The sequence below is a fragment of the Cygnus olor genome, chromosome Z, assembly GCF_009769625.2.
Source record: "Cygnus olor isolate bCygOlo1 chromosome Z, bCygOlo1.pri.v2, whole genome shotgun sequence".
Taxonomy (NCBI): Eukaryota; Metazoa; Chordata; class Aves; order Anseriformes; family Anatidae; genus Cygnus; species Cygnus olor.
Window position 1 is genome coordinate 20,306,480 of NC_049198.1, and position 21,663 is coordinate 20,328,142.

At 37.4% G+C, this 21,663-nt stretch overlaps 1 protein-coding gene across 2 annotated transcripts in view; it reads right to left on the reverse strand.

The window, feature by feature from the left end:
* Positions 1-21,243, reverse strand: part of PDE4D (phosphodiesterase 4D) — a 546,954-nt gene extending 525,711 nt beyond the window's left edge. The window contains exons 1-2 of one of the 2 annotated variants that reach the window (XM_040542116.1): positions 21,146-21,224; positions 12,983-13,106 (exon numbers count right to left, since the gene is read on the reverse strand). In XM_040542116.1, coding sequence (XP_040398050.1) covers positions 12,983-13,024 — 42 coding nt within the window. In that variant the 5' untranslated portion in view covers positions 13,025-13,106; positions 21,146-21,224. Of the gene's footprint in view, positions 1-12,982; positions 13,107-21,145 lie in introns of both variants that reach the window. The other variant, XM_040542125.1, reaches the window with a different exon arrangement.
* Positions 21,244-21,663: the final 420 nt, after the last annotated feature.

Sequence of the window (21,663 nt, forward strand, 5' to 3'; positions counted from 1 at the left end):
CTTGTCAGCTCATACATAAGGCTGGAAGGGGAAAAGATAAGACCACACGGACAGCATTACTATCAGTGTAGAGATTGCCATCTGTTCTACAGCTCTCCTTTAGTAGCTGCATGTTTTCCAGACATTTAATTTTCTTTGGCTGAGACTGTACTTGACTGAAAGCCAGCATGCAGAAACTCATTTTAGGTAGAACACAGCAATTAAAGCAGCAAAGCAATAAAGGTAAGCATAGAAGGAAGACCATCCTTTTGGCACTGAGTTTATAACCACCCCATAAAAGGAGGTTGGGGAATCAATTGTGCATCTCCTGTTTACTATAGCCAGGCAGCAACACGTGAGAAAATGGTATTTTTGCCCATCTGGGATGAAGATTTTGTGTTTCTCAATCTTTAGCCATTCCCGGCATGGACTTCAGTGAAAAGCTGCACATAGGGTTTTCAAGGCCACATACGACATATCTTCTCATATCACAAATTGCTCCCTTTCTTGTTTGTAAATTGCCAACTGAGATGAATTCCCAGACCCTTGACAAAAGCAATAAATCATTTTTAAACATATTTCAACCTGCAGTCTACCAAACCCTGAGGATTTTCTTTTTGCAGACCTTCAGGGCATATTGTAAAGCCAACAGATACTTTTCATCAGGGAGAGTTTTTGTTTCAGGGGAAAGAATAGCATTCAGCTGTATGAATAGAGTAATTAGTACTTTCAACCATATGATATTTACTTTACTCCACTATTAATATTTTTCCTTAGTGATACTGTGATGGATGAATTGCATAAACTGAAAGAATAAATATGATGCTTCACAGCTAGTTTTCAATGCTCTTGGAGACAAAATAACATTTTCTGTCCCCCATTACTTTTACTTGGGTTTTACTATTACATTTCTTTTCATTGATTCAGCATTATAATAATACACTGGACATAATTTTTTTAATGACTTTGCATTTATAATCTAGAAGGATTGTTCACGGAGAAACACAACTAGACGAAATACTGAAGTTAAAATAGAGCCACATACAGAAACCGGAAACATAGAAGGAACTGTTATGCAGTGAGAAACAGAATATGAACATATGGTTAACTAATGGGAAAATGAGCAGAGACCTAGTACTTGTGAACACTGGGGTGGGGAGAAGGCATGATTAACAAGGAAGCATCAAATGAATTTATTCCTTAACTGTATCTTTTCTATCCTGCTAGCTGATAAAGGTCATTAGGCAGCTGTCCGTAAATGACGTCAGGGTCAGCACAAGCTAATTAATTAACATATATTTCATTCTAATTAGATTTTTTAGGAAAAAAAAAAAACTTTTTTTTTCTCTGTTTCTCTTTCCTCTTTTCTATATGCACACCCTTCTCTACAAATATAAAACCCTACAGTTGAAGAAAACAGGTGAAAATTTAAGACGTTCAGCCACAGTTAGCACATTGAGCCTTGTAATTGGAACAATCAAAACATGGCAGTTTGCTTTCCCAGGGAATTATGCAAGTCACACTTCATTCACTGTGCAATAAACTTGAGATTGATGAGTTTGCCATGACAGTATATAAGCTTTAGAGGTTCCAGTCTCTACCTCTGCTGCTGACACCTCATCTGAGAGCATACCGCTGTGTGTTATTTAATGCAACAAAACAGGAATAAAAGGAGCAGAAGAGGAGACTATCAGTAGGATTAAAGAAAAAGGCAAGAATTTCCCATCTCCAAAATACCTTTTGCAAAGGCTGTTAGGTAACTGCTGTAAACTTCTATTTTATTTATTAATGAAAATGTACAAGACAACAGTCATTAACCAAATTCAGTACACAAAATAATTGAAGAAAATCACAGAACCATAATTGTGTTAATTCTTTTTTCATCCATGGAGGAATCTCAAAATGCAGACTTTTTGTTGAGGACATCACATCTGTTGTCTGTTATTTTAATGGCTTTAATTAAATCTTTGCACCAACATGCAGATGACAAGTAAAAAGTAATCACAAAAATAGCAGATACTTGTAAAATAGCAATACTTCTGATCAGACTTCCGATCCTGTGCATGATTAAGGAAATACAAACGCTTAGCGGGGACTGCACAGCTATTCAAGGTACTACATAATCAATGAAAGTCAGAGGACAGCTTAGAAAACGCAAACACTTTCAATAGAAGTATTTGTGAACGCTCTTACAGGTGTGTTCAAAAGTTGTCTGAGCATCCCAATTATTTTCTATGTGTTCCTATTACCTAGCAATCTAGGTAGTAATTTTTTTAATGTAGCAATCAAAATAGTAACAATCATAGTAACCTTTGATTCTATCATCAGGAAAAAAAAAAGGAAATTCAATTAAGTTATTTTTATGTAATTTTACTACCTGAGAATTTTCATCAGTCTGAAGTAATCCCAAAAGGCACAGAATGAAAGAAAACTGTAAAGGTGTGACTAAATGCGTAGTAGGCATCACTGTTTTCTCCTCTTTACACCAGTTTAGTTTTGCTTAACAGTTGGTAAAATGTGGTACCATTTGATAATGCACAAGAGGAGAAAAAAAAATAGGCTGAATCAAGTTTACATTGGATAGCAGTTTTATGATGATTACAGGTCAATAGCTTATGGCAAACAATAGTACATCTCCTTAGTGACAGACCTGCTAACCCTCATCACTAGGTGGGTATTCATTTGATATAAACATAATTTCCAGCCCTGCACGACAGATTTTAAATTATTAAAAGTATTATCTTTTACCCTGAGGAGAATGCAGTTTAAAGAAAATTAGGCAAACATTCAGAGTGACCAAGGAAAGTGGTACAATACAGACTGTCGAAGAAGACTGTAGCTGACTCCAAACTCCAGGTTTGGTTGTTTTTTGGTGTTTTAAACCAGTTTCATATGCAAATAGAGTGAATTACTAGATGACACATAGAGTGAGATGCTAGGACAGCCTACAGAGATACTTGTAGAAAGGTCCAAGTACAGCCCATCACAAGCCATAACACCATGCTGTATTTTTTAGTCACCTTCACAGACCCCAACTCAGGCCTTATTAGAAAACCACACAGCCTCTACAAAACATCATTAATCACCGCTTTACCTCATTTCATAACCCCTTATAGCTTCTTTTTCTTCTTTCCTAAAACAACCCCTTCCAGAGACAGAGAAGCTGCCATTTTGAAAGATGGATACACAGAAAGAAGGAAAAGAAAACAGACAGCCTAATTTGCTCTATCAAGAGATCATTAAATAAGAGTATCTGAACTGGGATGATTGCTTTATTTTGAACACTGCCTTGCAAAACCCCTGAGACCTGAGCATTTACTGTCTAGATTGTGCTGTTGAGCTGAGCTCGTTTCTCATGAGGAGACTAACAACAGCTGAAAATTGTTTCAAGAAGGAAATTTAAAAAAGAACCAAGAAAACTTCCAATACTTTATTTCCTGAAGCAAAGCAACCACAGGAACGGCCAGAAGCAGATGCTTGTAGATAAAAGATCATTTGATTAATTATTTTTTTCTCACTGTCCATGTGTAAATTCTTCCCCTTCCATCCTATTTCATTTGCTCTTATGTTACCACTCAGAAACTATTGTTACTAAGCAATATCTAGGTCTCAGCATGTGTCATGTAATGTAGATATAGAGCCCTGCTGGGAAATCAATGATATGCAATGTTCTGCCCCAGAAAGAGAAGGAAGTTGGCTATTAAGTGACATTATTTATAAAGCACATGCAGTGAAAAGAATGTAGACAACAAGAGTGTGACAGTCTTTGTTTAAGTTTCAAGCTTCATATGTAGAAAACTCAATTATTTATTTACCTAACAGAAAAATTGGGCACTATTGCTTCTATGTATTTTCAACAGCTCACTTCCATTTTGAAGACTGTTTTCTCAAGACTCTGTACTTCAAAATAAATCAGAAAAAAACACAGCATATATGCTGAAAGAATATCTCATCTCATACAAAATTTGACGTTTCTCTCAATTCTTTAGCTAAAAATACTGAATATGCTAGTTTATTTTTAAAAATCATGTTATAACCAGCTGTAACTTGTGTTTATTTTGCTTGTAAGAGCAAAGTACCTAAGTGTCAGTTTGATATTCCTGCATTGGCCTTCTTCAGGTGAGCCCTAATACATTTTCTTTATACTTTTCATTTTTCTTTTAGGAATCACTGAAAGGGCAGTGGGCAGCAACAACTTTCGTCAGTTCTATGAAGAGACAAAAGAGAAGAGAACGGGAAAATTTCTAGTTATTCTGCATATTTAAATATTAAAAATACAGAAATAAACATGAAAATAACAGAAATATAGAAGGACGAACTACACCACATGGGACAAACATCTCTTGGGGTCTCATTTGGTCTTTTGGGGTTGTTATTTAAGATGCACCTCCAAAGTATCTACTGGAAACAACCCAAAAGTTTCATCAAAATATCTTAGATACATATTTTTTTTTCCTATCTTGAAAATCAAAACATTAACACTAACCCAGTCTCAGCTTTGAAAGAAGAGACCATCACTTTGTGGCAGTTGTACCACCTCGTCGCACAGGCTTTACTAAGGGTAATGCTGCTTGTCTCTTTCTGTTAACTGTGTTCTCAAACTATATTCAAGATGTATCAAAAAACTTATTCTTTGAAACCTGGCGAACAGCCTTTTTCTTTTAGACTGAAGATGGGAGAATGACACTGTAAACTGCTTTAAAGTCCACAAGTAGACCGATTTAGCTCTACAGAAGTATTACCGAGGACATTATTATTAATTCAGTAATGGATATAATACATAGATTCCAGAAACAAGTTCACTACATATAATCATTACAGAAATTGACTGAAAAGCAAAACTTCCCCAGAACTAGGACATTTTCTTCCTTTTTTTGAAATTTATTTTTTTTTTGGTCTGAATCGTGTCAATTCAAAAGGGGTGGGAGGAAAATGGACAAGCAAGATTTTCACAAATCCTACAGTACTAAGGGAAACAGGAAAGCACCTGAAGATCTAATTATCACTTTCCGAGATGCTACAAGGTTTTCCATCTTCAAGCTACCAGAAGCAACATCCCAGGGGCTTCAGACCACACAGTATTGTTCATAGGGTGTCATGAGGACAGTTTGCCATGTTCTGTCTCAGGTAGCTTTATAATAATAATAATAAGCCTTACCTTGCTATGTAAGGTAACCAGACTTCATTTACTGTGAACTAAGTTGTACTCAGTCACTGAGTTGAAGAAAACTAGCATTTCATAGAAAAGTTACATTTGTTATTAACTCTTTTCAGGACAATATTATTTGATTTATTTTTTTTTCTGAATAAAGGAATTACGTATTCATTTAAGGAAAGCTCATCATAAGTTAAGGGCTTCCTGATGCATATTCACGGCATCCTGTTATTTCTAGACTAGCATGCAAATGTGTGCAAACATGCATGTATGTACAAGTACAAGATGAGATATATTACATGTGTTACAAGGAAATAAAGTGTGCAGCATAGATCAAAAAAAGCTCATTTTTCACATATAATTACAATTCTTTCTGAAGCCACTGCCAAAGGAACAGAACATAAATTGTAAAACTCCAGTAACACGAGAGCAGTCTATGAGTTCAGGGATAGTTTTAATTCTGAAATTTACTGCTCTTGTCAGCCTACTCAGAAACTTAAATAGTACTCAACTGTTTCACACATTCTGTTTCAAATTCTTCATATCTCCTGTTACTCCTGGTGGCCAAAGAACAGTAATCCTTGCTGTGGAATTATCTGCTTTTTCCATAACAACTTGCAGGAAAATATTTCCACGTTCTACAAAAATCTCTAGCAAACTATTCTTCCACCAGTTATGATATTTGTTCCCCTAGAAACACCTTTCATGTAACTGCTTCTTACCAGTCTTTAGTACCCAAGCAGTTACATCATATGTTGATATTTGCGTATTTTTATTAAAACTGTTTAATATTTATATTGCAAGCATGCCAAGAACCTCATCCATCATGCTGTTGTTCTATCCATTGCAGACACTCTGACAGACACAGATATTGTCCATTAATAACCTGCAATGTAAAATGACAATTAAAAGATGATAGGTAGAGAAGGAATGTACGATTGAATTACACAATTTTGCATTTTTCTCCATATATACTGTGCATCTGTCACATGCTTATTCCCCTCATGGGCCCTTCACTCTATCAGTGTGAGCCTTCTCCCAGGCATCATGTCAAAATTTGGTCTGAAAGAAGGGTTCAAAGCAGATCATGAACTGAAGTGCCTGAAAGATCACTTTCGTATTTAAAGAACAGAAAACAGTGTGGAAACACTGAGTAATGGATTAGAAAGATAAAATAGTAAATAAGAAGTGAAAAAATAGGGAGACCATGTTGTTCAAATCTCTAACACTACTGTGCATTATTTATAATATCCAACACCTTCATGCTTATCCTCTACTCCTCCCCTGACCACCAGCCTTCTACATTACAAAGTGCAATATCTAAAGTCTTGATCTTTATAGTCTTTTTCAGTCTAATTAATTTGCTCCATGTCCTCAAGCATTTCAGTTACCAATCTATTGCTTTCTTCTCTAATATATTCGTGTGTACTACATTCAAGTATGTGCTCTTTGAAGCAAGTATACTCTATTACAGAACAGCAGTAGAATCCTCAGGTTCACTTACTTTTATTTTCATCCATGTAGTAAATGATTACAAAGGTAAGAGCAAGTTCTCTCAAACAGCAAAAGCAAGAGGGCTGGAGCTGTTTTCAGAGAACAAGAACTGTTTTTGGCCAAACAGTAGGTAGTAACACACAACTGTAGTTGTTATTCTGATAAGAATGGCTGATGCCCCTCAGCCCATCCCACAAAACAGGGCCTGAACAATCTACTGTGCCTCCCAGAGACAGCCTGATTTCCAGCACTGGATGGAAACATTCAGAAGTATAAAAGTAATCTGTATTGCTATGAACATACAGTGTCATGTGTAGGTGATTATCCTTGGGGAGAGAAAGAACTGCGATGGCAGTGACACAAATGTGCAAGAACTCCAGAAAACAGTTTGCTTGTGTAGCTGAGCTGTCAAATTCTCAGTCAGGCCCACTCAAACCATCAAGAGATATTTTCTGTTAATACAGTTTAAACTAAATAAGTGTTACTAGCCCACAGATTATTTTTAAATCTGCATAACCATGGATGACATTTGAGTTATAGGTTAGACTTGTTACGTCAGTTAACATATAGGTGGGAGTGTTTTCTTGTTCCAAACCTTGTAGTTGTAAGATGCAAACTTCTAACTATTGCCCAAGCCTGAGATAAGGAAGTAAGAAGACTTGCTTCAAAAAGATTGGAACTTACTTACGAAGGTAGGCAGGAGCGGAACCAGGAGATGAGTCACAAAAAGAGAGAGAATGATGACAAGATTGTGTGTATTAGTGTCAGAAATATCTCAGGCAGAAGGAAGAAAAGCATGCAGAACAGATTTTAGATCTGATGAGAATGGGATGGCTGGAAACATTAGTCGGAAAATCCATGAAAGACTAGAGAGGGTGGAAGACAGAAAGGAAGAAATCCAGAATGAGTGGGAGGAGAGAAACAACACATTTGCAATTGCTTTTTCAGGAGTACACTAGCATCTTCCTGCTACAGAACCTTTTCTTTGTCTCCAAATGCCAATTCCATAGTTAAAATGAATTCATATGTACCCATGTCATTGCAGTAAATGCATACAAAACTACTCAATTTCATCAATAGTGCATATTGAAGGAATTAATGTGTTTGGAGTCAAATCCAACCATTCTTTCTCAGACTGCACTCTGACCATGGATATGAATTACTAACCTCTGTAAAAGGAATGTTAGAAAACATGCAGGAAGGGTTAAAGTTGCTTCAGGTATTACTCATTCTCTCTTCAGGCATTTTCTGTGCATCTACTGCAGTTCTGTTTAAGGGAACCTGCTGCTTATAATGCCTCTATTCTGCCACTCGCCCACAGTAACTGACATTAAGGGAAAGAGGCAGCACTCAATAGGCTTCAATTTGCCCTTTAGCAATGTCCCACCTTTGCCTTTTCTATCCTTTGCTTCTTTTGCAAACACAGTATTATGGATGGAGGGGTGGAAGAAGGCAAAGAATACCTAATGTCTTTGCTTACCAGTAATAAAGAATGATCAGTCCAAGCAATCTCCTTCTAAATATTCTTTTATCAGTTAACAAATAGACCTAACTTTTGGCAATGAGAGAAAAATCAATTTATTTCAAAGTAATACAAATTTACCATGAAAAAATGCTTCTGGAACACTGCAAGCTTCTCCCATTTCTGTTGATGAATTGGTTACTTAGAACTATGTCCTAAAGCACGATTGCTCCCTGACAGAACTGCGCTGTGACAAGAAAAGGCCTGGGAATGAATTTATTTGCAGTTTCTTCACACGCCATGGAGAGCTACATCATTCTGCTCTTTGCTGTGGAGTGTCTTACCCTGTTGCTGAATAGCTCCTCTGTTTGGTGAGCAGAGGAGCAACCGGAGGACACTGCCTCTCCCTGATCGTTTGCTTACATGGAGAGTGGCAGAGAAAGAGCCCCTTGGTTTTGTCATCTGAGTCATCATCTAAGCAGAAATGAGCATAGGAATAAAGGAAGTTTTTAACTTCCTCTTCACTCCCCCGCACCCTAGCAAGGGTTACGACAATCTAGCCCTAACTACTTTGGATGAAAACATCTCAGTGAGTCAGTTGTTTGCAAATAGCTCTCCGCCTTCCTTTGCATTTCATCTCTGTGGGTGCTCCATGTCTGCTTTGCATTCGGATGAGATTTTTCCTCAGCGTCTGCACACAGCTAAACTCGCAACTGCTTTCCTGCAGTTTCTCTGAGCATCCTCCTTTGAGGTCCAGCATCGTTTGATCCCAACTTTGCTTTTAAAGTTTTAATCACAGGATGCGACAGCCATTTTGTCTCCTACTGGTGATCTGTAGTTTATCCAGAATTCAATCAACAGTTGTTGAAAATACACCTTTTATGAGACGTATGTTTATGAATTCAAAACTGTCTCAGACTTCTAGGTTTGTACAGATATTCTGAAGTTAGAAGGCTGACCAAACATTGTTGAATGTGGTACACAGTAGCTTTTGTTCTTTATAATAACATAAATGCTCCATAAATGCTCTAATTTTATTTTTTGCTCCCTCCAACCCCCTTCCCCTCCCCCCCCCCCCCCCCCCCCCCTTCTTTTTCTTTTTGGTTAAAGCTGTTGAAATACTATAGGTTAAGCAGGCCCAGTTGCTAAACATATCCTGTTGGTTGGTTCATTTTCGTGCAATATAGCGACTTTCTGATTTCACCAGAATTGACTCACTTCTGACACAATGTTCCAAGATGAACACCCACAGAGTGTAACATTCAGACTTTATTCTTTCCTCCACATACACTGCTACTCTCATCACTTGAAAGTAGACGTTTTCATCCCTCGGCTGACCTGGTATGCCTCCACTATACCCCCTTAGAAATCTAGTTGTTATAATACACTCCTGAAAAAATATTATTACTGAATGGTCAGTAAAGCTATGTAAATTTAACTGAAGATAGGCTCCAAGCTTGATTTTTAAAATACTAATAAATAATGCATTTCATTATCTTTTTTGATAAAGAAAAATATTACGTTGAAATTCATAAAGCTATCTGGGTCCACCTACACTGTAGAAACATATTGGGTTGTCCATCCAGTTATGAAAATAATATGAAGCCCTTTCAAAACACAGGGAATTAAGTTTAACACTTTATTACAAACATACTAAGAAAAAAAAAAGTCTCCTTCCATAGTTGATCAGCACTAAATAAAACCCCTAACCTCAACTAGAAGTAACTTTGTAAGTAAAAAGAGAATCAGAATAGAGGGAGTGGGGGGAAAGAACAATGTTTAGCTGCATTTTCAGAATTACCAGATGGTAAGTCATGGAAGTTAAAGTGATAAAACAGCTAGGATATTCTGAGTAGTTCAAGACATTGAAAAATATAAATTTCAGAAAAAGAGGAATTTATTTATTGCATAACAATTTAAAGAAACAAAAAGCTACCTGAAGAAATTGACTAGAAATGACATTTCATATATTGAAAGGATGTAAATGCAGACATTCTCACTGAATACTGTGAGCAAGAGTAAGAGAGCTGACTACTGTATAAACCCTTATTACAAAACACAGTTAAACGCAATTTCATAGGCTACCAACAGAAGAATGAGTAGGAATATTGTGCAAACCAGCCAGGCAGAGGGTGGCACACTAGCAAGATTACACATATTGTACTCTCTGAGGACATGAAGTACAAGCAATGGAATAAAAATCTATTAGAGAAAATTTAAAAATAAATACTAACAATGTATTTTCAATTACTAGAGTGCTTGCAAAGATTATTTTTTATTTATACAGCATCATAGCTCCAAGTTACAGCAGCACTCAACAATATTATAACTTTTTTTTTTTCTGTCAGAAAACCTGGTAATGTTAACAATGTCTTTTCTATCTGCAGTTTGTATTACTCTGCACTGTTAAACTAAGCTTCAGCTGGTTCATGACACACAAAGTTAGTTCTACATTTAATGAAAATCAAAATGGTTACACACATCTGCAGGTTCATCTTCCGTATTAGACAAATTATGTTCAGTGATATCTGAAACTACTGAACTAAAACATTGATTGCCATGCTTCCTAGAAACAAAACCTTCTTTGAAAGCCATGCAACAACATCCCAAGAAACAAAAGCTATAGTCCTTTTCTCTTTTCAAGATTATTCAGCTCACTGAAGAATTTCTTCCTTAATTCACTAGAAAGTCTTTGATGAAATGACTGGTCTGACAAAGCACAGATAACTTTAACAATGCAAATGCAAATTGATAGATAAGTAGGAAGTCAGAAGATGTGATATCACCATCATACGATATTAAGTCTTGGGCTGTACTCAACAAGTATAACAAGACACTTTTCTAAAGTCACTTTGTTCTAAGAGTACCACTATCCCCCTACTACCAGCAGTGAAAGAATTATTTAAACAGCACATTACCAATGGCTTAAAATAATTCCTTAGGAATAATATATTTTGCAATTTAAATTTAAAACAAAAAAGAGGAAGTATTTTATATGCCTGGTTTAAAGAAAAACTTCAAGGTGGTTAGTCAAATTTACATTCAGACAGCAAGATGTACTAGGATTCAACACTAAAATAAATTTTGTGGGTTAAAAAAAATCTCAGGGTATGTTTTGATATATTTATTGATGTTTTAGAAGTAAATCTCACAAAATCTATATTAGGATGTTTGTACTAAAATATTAACATCAATTAACAGATATTTGCTCAGAATTCATTCATTTAACTTATACTGAAATAATGCTGGTCTTTCCCCAGAATGTGACCAAATCTCATTAGCCTAACTAACGTGAAAATATTAAGCTTTGCAGTATTTAAATTTTTTTTTTGGACAGCTGCATACTTCACCTAATTCCTCAGCAGATCAAACAACAGCATTAATGAAGCTTTGTTAAGCACTCTGAGTATCTGCCTTCAGTTTATTGAAACATATGAGGCTATTTATTTGACCCATGCATCAAACAGTGGCACCGTTTAACATAGTTCTGTCACTTTCTTCCATGACTATACTTACATACACTGATGGCATATACAGCAAAGCTACAGGAAAGAAAAAGTTATCTGCACAGATTTTTCTTTTTCTTTTTTTTTTTTTTTTAAGAAATTCTTAAGTATAAGCCAAAAAGAACAATGGCTCTCAGCAAAAAGAGGGTAAAGCTGATACAGACTGCAGGATTCAGGAAGCTCCACACCACACCTGATCGGAGATGTCTGCACTGACTTTCCACAGCTGAGAGAAAAGGGACACAGTTGAGCAATTCTGCATAAAGTTAACTAAGCTCACCCTCTTAGTCCAAGAACCAACCCCACTGGATGAAGAAGCAGAGGCAGCAAAGGGGAGAATGATGCAGACATACTAAGGCATTAGCAGCAACAAAGCAGAGGCAGCAGTCCCAATGTCATTACCGGGCAAGATGGAAGAGGCTCAAAAGAGAATTGAAAAGCTCAGTCCAGTGTGATCTGGAATATTTCTCAAGAGCACTTCCTTTACATACAAGCTGGGAGTGCCTCAGGAAACAAAGAACTGTATCTGTAGCCTCTGTCCTTGTAGATGCAGCATCTGGCATGCACTAACTTTTCTTTCCTATTGACATTTGTCAGAGCACTTAAATAAAATGTCCTTGACTACTAGGAGAAGGGGCATATTCACCAGCTTAAGCATAGCAATAGCATGTTAGAAAGGAACATTCAGTTCTTGTCTGTGCTTGTAAGGCAGAGTCATCAGTATATAGTATCACACATTAATGTTGTTCCACAAGCATCTGGAAGACAGAAAAGGCTACAGAAGTATCCAAACCTATTTTGGCAGTACTCTTGAATATTGGGATAGATATACAAAGGACAAAATCACCACAAAGACCAGAGAACAAAAAAAAATTAAGCCTCATCCAAACCTAGGCATATATTGTTAGCATATTGCCTCGTTGTTCCCCTGGAGCACAGACAACATTTCTACAATGCATTATCAAATCAAGCGCATTCCTTGATACCAAAATCGATGCAGGGGCGTATACTTATGACTGAATATGTTACATGTACTCAGTAAGCAGTACGTAAGCTTATATTTCAATGCATGCTCAAGAAAAATCTCACCTTTAATGACCTGGTGTAAAATGCACTCACAAAAATGAATGTCTCAGTTCCAAAAAAATCATGCTATTATTGAATAATCTTTTATCTGTGTGTGTGTATCACATATACATATTCATTTAGGATACAGACACAAGAACAAGGTAAGACTAACAAAGATCTTATCACAGCTGCTCAGAAAGGGGTATTTGAAAGGCTAACTTAAGTGGTATGGATGAATACTACTATATATATAGTGATAATAAATAAAGTTAACTGATAATAAAAATACAAGCAAGGAAAATAAAATCACCTACTTACACTTTTACTCCTCCCATGTAGAGTACAAGTATTCTTGTTCATGGTGACTCTGACTAAATCAGAAGTGTTCTGCAAGTTTCAGAGGAGATGTTTTCTCTCGGCTATTCCAACACCAGCTGTTATACTGAAAGCAAATTAATTTATCCAGTTAGCATCAAGGTCTTTGCAAGTTGTAGAACATCCAGGCAAAAGCTGTTGCTTCACAGTACATATAAGTTGCAAACAGTCCTAAGATCCAACAGAGCAGATGTTTCATACACCACTAAACCACACAAGATGTACAGTTACACTGAACCATTCAATAAGCATATCCATGAACAGTGCATGTTTTCCAGTCAATAACAAATGCAGGCCAAACCCAGAAAATTACAGAAGATTACACACTTCTGAGGAAGGGCCTTTTGACACAGATAATTAACTAGATATTGGCAATATTGTTTGTAATAATGAAATGAGCCTTATTAGATATTTTTAGCCAGTCACTCAATCTGAGGGGAATCTGTTAACTTTCACATTATTTTGACCAGCAGATACATGCTAAATCTAGGGGAAGAAGGTCAGCTAGAGTATTTTTCAAATCCAGGTGCCTAAGGATGCTTAAACCCCCAGCTGGGTACTTCCATATAGGTGACAGAGTTTGACAAATTGGCCTTTGTATTACAATAATAACTAAGCATAAGCCTTAGCAACTGGTAATGACATGGCACAGCAGCTTTGAAAAGCGGCATTCATCAGCCCCTGGGTAAGTGCACAGCAATCAGCATGGAAGAGTAGAGTTAAAGGGAAATTCATATGCTCTACGATGAGGCAGTTGAAAGCTTTATATTCTCATTTAGGCCAGGTATATCTCTGCACACATTTTTTCCCTCCTCTGTCAGCCAAAGATGAGATAAAGTGTCATTTCTGACCAACAGAGCTGTTCTAGCAAAATCTCCTAATGTAGACTCAATCATACCAGAAAAATGACAGGTATGGCTTATCTTCCTCATGGGCAGGCACATCACTGATACAACTCATACGGCTACAAGTAATATTTTGCTAGGTTAGACTTCATCCACACCAGCACAGTGTTGCTGGCATAACTTGCTGTTTTAAAATGACCAAGTTTTTGAGACTCTCTGAAACCCACTTCCTCAACAACAACAGAAAATTAACTCTTCAGTGCAGTACGATACCAAAAGCCAAACACATGCATGCAGATACACACACATACAGGTGTAATTTCCCTCCCCAACAGGAGAACATGCAACAGATCTAAAAGTCTGGCATTCCTTCCTAAAAAACCCACTCATTACAGTACATGATCAAGTCTCCAGCATACTACTTCATCTTTTGCTTTCTTTTCTAAAGTGTCAGTTCCTTCAAATAAATAAACAGAAAAAATAATAAAGACTTCTTGATTATTTATGTATTTAATTATTCATAGGTGGAATCCAGTTACAAAGAAGCAAAGACAACTGTGGAGTACACAGATAATATTTCTTCATATTTAAATATATATTAACCCACACTGTCGTTGGCAGTTTTCCAACAAAATACAGGATCTAATTTTCAACTAATGATATTAATTCACTGAAAGAAGCAAAAACTAATATAAGTATTGGATCTGCACACAGGTGATAAAGACTGTATGTGAAAAATCCTTTTAAAAGTTGCATCAGTAGATTTGGGAGCACATAGTAGGTGATTAGTAGAGATTGCACTGAAAAAAAAATATTATTTTAATTTGTGGGATATTTTTATAAGCTTTCCTTAAGAAAATTTGCATTTCCAGAAAACTATTTTATTATAAATAATTCCTGTACTAATAACAAACATAAATGAATACATGTAAAGGTTCATAAAAGACATATCTACATTTTATGGAGAGAAAATGAATTTTCGGTGACAAAATTTTTACTTGCTATCTCTACATACAAATCAGTATCCACAAAACAGTGTCTTAGATTTACTTTTTCTGTTTAGTGTAGATACAGAATGAAATAGATACGAAGTCAGATAAGTCACTGCTTAATCTATTCCAGCAATGCTCAAAATACAAAAAAGAGAAATATTTACTTATTTAAATAAGTTAATGCATTTAGAAAAAAAATCACCCAAATCATGTAAGATTTATGGGACCACAGACGAAGACAAGTTTTCATCTCATTCACCTCATTCAGCTAGCCCAGAGGAGCTCCCAGCAGCCAGCTTGGTGCATTTTGATTGAGCAGGCATGTGACCCATATGGATAGATCATCCACTACAGACCTTTAAAGCTTCCCAAATTTTTATTCAAGATGCTACGAACCTTACTGCCATTGAACATGACAGATATGATCAATACATTACCATAAGAAATAGCACAAGCAGAAGTTATTCATGGTGGACTTTAAGCAGAACCATATATATACTTTCATTTCATCATCTTAGTTATTAAGTCCTAGTAATTACTATTAAAATAGAAACTGTCAAACATCATCAAAGAAAGGAAAAGTGTCCTTCAAACAGGAGTTTTCTGATATCTCCTTGTTTTTAAGTAATAGGTCTAGGGAACAAGGTCTAATAACAGGTCTAGGGAAGTGATTGTCCCCCTGTACTCGGCTCTGGTGAGGCCGCACCTCGAGTACTGTGTTCAGTTTTGGGCCCCTCACTACAAGAAGGACATCGAGGTGCTCAAGAGAGTCCAGAGAAGGGCGACGAGGCTGGTGAGGGGTCTGGAGAACAAGTCTTACGAGGAGCAGCTGAGGGAGCTGGGGTTGTTCAGCCTGGAGAAGAGGAGGCTCAGGGGCGACCTTATCGCTCTACAGGTACCTTAAAGGAGGCTGTAGCGAGGTGGGGGTTGGTCTATTCTCCCACGTGCCTGGTGAGAGGACGAGGGGGAATGGGCTAAAGTTGTGCCAGGGGAGGTTTAGGTTGGATATTAGGAAGAACTTCTTTACTGAAAGGGTTGTTAGGCATTGGAATGGGCTGCCCAGGGAAGTGGTTGAGTCACCATCCCTGGAGGTCTTTAAGAGACGTTTAGATGTAGAGCTTAGTGATATGGTTTAGTGGAGGACTGTTAGTGTTAGGTCAGAGGTTGGACTGGGTGATATCGGAGGTGTCTTCCAACCTAGACGATTCTGTGATTCTGTGATTCTGTAATAAAGGAAAATTAAAATGCAAATGCTTCTACTAAGTTGGTAGCTCAATCACAAGGCATTTTTATTTTCAGAACTGGAGATTAAGCAATGACAAACTAAACCCATTTGTGTTCTGTTTCTAGGTTTACGTTTTGGCTACTCTTTCAAGACATTTGCATGTAGTGGAGGTCCATTGAGTAAAACAGCATATTCACACAAAGCAAAATACTATAACTCACTTCAAGAAATTCCAAGAAGCTAGAAAAAAAAATCAGAGTGATATTCAAAAAGGAGAAATGAAAAACAACCAGAAATTTGGCCAGATTGCTTGAGCAGATTACAGGCTGACTCAAGAGATTTTAAAAGTAAGTGACATAAGTTCTTGTAATATCTAGGGTATTGTTGTATGTACGTATGTATGTTTAACTCACAGAATCATAGAATCATTGTGGTTGGAAAAGACCTCCAAGATCATCTGGCCCAACCATCCCCCTACCACCAATGTCACTCACTAATAAACCATGTCCCTAAGCGCCAGGTCCAACCTTTCCTTGAACGCCCCCAGGGATGATGACTCCTCCACCTCCTTGGGCAACTCGTTCCAATGCCTGAACTTGTCACAGGGGGAGCATATTTTATTTAAAAAGAACTACAGAGCAACGCAAAATAATTCCTGCTGCACAGTTTCATGAACTAGCACTCTTTCTGCTTGCCAGATAGCCTAACATTCCTTTAATTTGTTTTACTATTCAAAATCTTTCACTAAAACTTTTAAAAGCATGTATTAAATTGGCTACAAATCTCTTACTTTGTTTTGTTATTTATGACTTAACCATGAACAACCTAAGTGCTTTATGTTTGTGTATAACAGCCGCCCACCCACCTTGTATTAAGCATTTAACAAACAGCAACTAAGGTGAAGGCACTGTCTTCTGTGAGGGGTTAGCACTATGCATAACAATATACTACGCTTGCTAACTCTTACATGCCTACTTTAAGTATTTTAACCTTAGGTACTTATCTAAAACCCGAGTAAATGGCCTTCAATATAGACATTCAGACTGACGTTATCTGGGAGCATATGGCCGGCAGCTAGCAAGATTGTGGCACTAATTAATTTACCAAATCTGATTCTAAAGGCAATTGCATCTGTACTAGATCTTTGATTAATGAAATATAGCTCTGGACTTTTTTTCTTTTTTCCCTCCTCCTTTTTGTGTGACAACAAACACAAATGTTACAGTTCATCATTTGGAAACATTCATAATCTATAAAGATTTTAAACTGATTTAGGTTGCCAATCACTGCCTAAAATCTTTCTATTAAAGGTGCAACAGGGACTTAAGGTATCTCTTAATCCCTGTTGTCAGCCCCCATCCATACACATGAGTGAGCTGAAGAACTCGTACACTTTATCTCTGACATATTTCTCTTTCTGAGCAGTTCTGGGCTGAGAAAGTAGACAAAATTATTTCAATTAAAAAGATAGGAGGGGGAAAAAAAGCCCATCATCACACAGGATTAGAGACCTCTCGAGTTAGCTACCTGTCTCTCTGATCTTCTATAAGAGACCTCACACAGCTCTGAAAGAGGCATGCTGTTTACAGATTTTTATCTCAGCAACAAGCACAGCACAGTCCCTTTACAATAACTGAGGATAAAAACACAAAAGGCCTGAGCTTCTTTCTCTCTGCAGTGTGTATGAGTCATTCAGTGACCAAGACTGATTCTTCAATGCTTTAATGTTGGTTTGTTTAATTTCAGCTGGAGATGCTGTTTAGGGACATTGTTCTTCCCCAGCACAACAAGAGGATACAGAAGAAAAAAGCTGAAACAAAAGAGCAAAGACACTCCAATGAATTTATTGAGCCCCACTGATGAAATTTTCAAGAGCAGCGGACTGTGAAAGGCCTGGACAACTGGAACAGACACTTGAAAGAAAGGAAAGAGCATGAGGAGGAAAGAGGTTCCAAAATAAGCATGCATTTAGGCCCATCTCCTTCAGAGTACATACTCCATTTTTATTCATCCCTCCTATGTTTAGCAAGAGAATTTATTTCTCTAGTTTTATGACTGAGTAAGAAAAAAGAAAAACAGTTTTTATAGATAAATTGTTACTAAGATATGAGATCTGTAATTAAGAGACTACTGCAAATAAATTCTTGAATACTCAAGGCTGAAGGTATTCCTATCATGCTACTGGCATTTATTTCCTTAACCATTAGGTAAAGCCTGACCCAAAAATCAGTCAAACTTGCCTACCTAGACAAACTTTTACCTGCCTTCATTCAACATCATGTATTTTTTATATCGTCCACTTCACACTACAGCTCTTTTTCATAACCATGGATTTCTTCAGTTAGAACAGACAGCAATTTAAATAATAAATTTCAAGGTAGTATTTAAAACAAATTAGTTACATTGTTCTACAGAAAACAAATATCCAGAAACTGAGGCTGACAATTGAAGAACCCTGCCAAAACCTCAGGTATTTTAAGTTACTTTAGAACAGTGCAACTTACATAGAATGTCATCATATCAAGCAGAATTTATATAACATCTGTGTTTTCATATGTTTACACTGCTATAAAAAAACACAATTAGCATGACTGTAAGCATTCCACATTCTATACATTTGGCAAAATGCAGAGCAAGAAACAACATGTATGTTGTACCACATGGTTAAATAAAATGTCAATGCCATATCAGTAAAAAAGCAAAACCAAACCAAACAAAAACAAACAAAAACAAACAACCACGCACCTTACTTGTGTTACAAAGCTAAAGAAAAGCTAATCATTTCTCCTTTTCTTATATTCTCCAAAGTCTAAAACCACCACTGTAAAAGCCAGTATTTAAAAACAAGCGAGTTCCATGGAAAAAAATTATTTGTATTCAACATTAACCATCTCTGAAGACTCTGTAAGAATAGGATTTAAACATGGCAAATAGACCCACATTCATTCTTACAAGTTTTTTATTTTAGTATTTTAGCTTTTGGGGAATCTCCTATTACAATAACCTTCTTCTGTTAACATGAATGATACGTAAACAAAATCTCTCCAGAGGATAAAATCAGTTTTCATATTGATGAAGGTGACATCAAAACTGAATTTCAGTAGAACACACGTGAACTTTTGTCACTATTTTAGAAAACTGCATGTCTAGAATTTCTCTTGAATTTTCAAAGGGTAGCAGTGTTTACCATTATTAACTTTAATAAAATGCTTCTACAAGTATTTATCACAAATCTAACAATCAACTAACAGTTTTATTGTCAGCCCTCAACTGTTGAGTACTGTACCTTTTTTTTTTCTGGAAACACAAAACCCCAAGAAGCTGTTGAACAAAATTAGGCAATATTAGAAAATTATTTTCCTATATGCTTGCTCCAATAATTAAAACACAGAGCAAGTTATGAGAAAAACTTTTCAGAAAACTTTTGCAGAATATGCAAGTAGTAGAAGCCTTCTATTTTAGGAAGCTATTTGAGAAGGCGTATTATGATACAATGCATGTTTTATTGTCGGACAATTTTGAGAAAGTGCTACTAGAAATGGCATTAATCACAGCTGTGTGTTGGGTAATGAAGATTAGCCAGCAAGATGCTGGGGTTTTAACATAAAAGTTGGAGTAAAATTACAATAGCAGTTTATGAAGCATCAAAGAATTCACAGATATTCCTATTGCTAGATTATCTGTTTTGTTCTGTGCATAAAGTTATAAAGCCTGGTTTTCAGGAGACAAGGGAGACAATTCTGATTTTAGCAGAATACAGCTTGACCTCTAGGGGGACACTAAAGTCCACTTAGTGGACACTTTTTTTTAATACAACTTCCATCCATCCAGAGGTAAGTGCCCAGCACTTACTTGTCCAGAAAAACGCCTTTGAACAGAAAGACAGAGATGTGAAAGCTAGGTAACTCAGTCTGGCTTTTAGGCTGGGGGGCGGGGAGGGGGTAGTGGGGCATGGGCAATTTTGAGTAAGAATATTTCCACTAAATATATTTTCCTTGTGACTATATATTTGATGACTGCATTTATAAACTTACAAACCAATTACTAGTATTTTATTTGCACTGAGTACTTGCAGAAAGGGACTCAGTGCTAGAGATTATATTAAGACTTCCCCCAAGTATGTGCAACCCTACCGCATGTACAAGGCTAACGAACAACTGATCACAAATATGTGTGCACCTTTAACACATTTTTTTACAATTAACATTTTCCTTCTTTTTGTAAACAGTAAAAAGATTGGTTTTGTTTCAGTCTCTTTCTCCTATCTTAAAAGCAGATCAATGGAAGACAGAAAATGGGGGAGGGGAGGAGAGGAGAGGGTTGTTTTTTTTACTAGTCCTCAGCCTCTTCTGGCAGAGCAAATAAGAGTAGCATTAGATATCAACACTCTTGATTATGTAATGCTAAGTTCTACCTAAATAAAATTTAAATAAAAGGATGCCATGTTTCCCAGTCAGCATAATCCTTTTCATACTGAACAGAATCACTGAATATCCTGACTTGGAAGGGACCCTCACGGATCATGAGTCCAACTCCTGGCTCTGCACGGGACCACCCAAAAATCAGACCAGATGTCTGAGAGCGTTGTCCAAATAACTCCAGCAGGCTCAATACTGTGCCCACTGCCCTGGGGAGCCTATCCCAGTTCTCAGTGCAGACCCTTTCCCTAACACCCAGCCTGACCCTCCCCTGTCCCAGCTCCATGCCATTCCCTCGGGTCCTGTCGCAGTCTCCAGAGAGCAGAGCTCAGCGCCTGCCCCTCCGCTCCCCTTGTGAGGAAGCTGCAGGCTGCAACATGTTTTATACTGGCCTGACAAATTAGACTTACCTGGGAGCACTGCCTGGCACCAAGGCCTAACAACCTGCATTCAAAACATTCAGTTTAGCTTCCAAACCTCACTGTGACTTGCAAATTGAGGAAGGCACTGGCAGACCAGAGCCTAGCAAGGCCCGCAATGACTCTGCCAGCAGAGCTGCTGAGGCAGTCTTGGCTCCCTGGCAACACACAATCCTGTCCCATCCCATCACCCCCATCACCACTCACCTACACTCGTATATGCTGGACATCGGGTGTAGAGGACAGGCTTTACGAAGCAGGAGCAGAAGCAGTGCACTGCATGTGTGGAGGCCGTGTGCTGCCCACAGCCAGTTCTGTCCACCCCAGTAAGCTGCTGACCTTCAGGCCCCACCACCCCGAGCACGCCCTGAGGGAAGAGGGAAGGGAACGGCCCCAAGGGCAGCTCCTGGTTTTCCTCAGCTACCTCTCTGTAGCCTGAGCTGTCCTGGTCAGCCTAACAATTTGTCATCCTGAACCCATGTCACATGAATCATCCCTCTCACTCATCTGAGCTCTACCTGAAGAGGCTTCCTTTTTTCACAGAGTGACCATTTGAATATTACGCATGTGAGAGAATACATTATGTGTCCCGACACAGTCAGGTACAGCTGATCCCAAGTTGGGTAATGATAACGCTGAGGAAGCTCTCTTTTTAATGGAGGAAATGGCTTTAAATAGCTGAAATGCACTGCAAGTTCTCAAACACATGTGAATCCTCCTAGCAT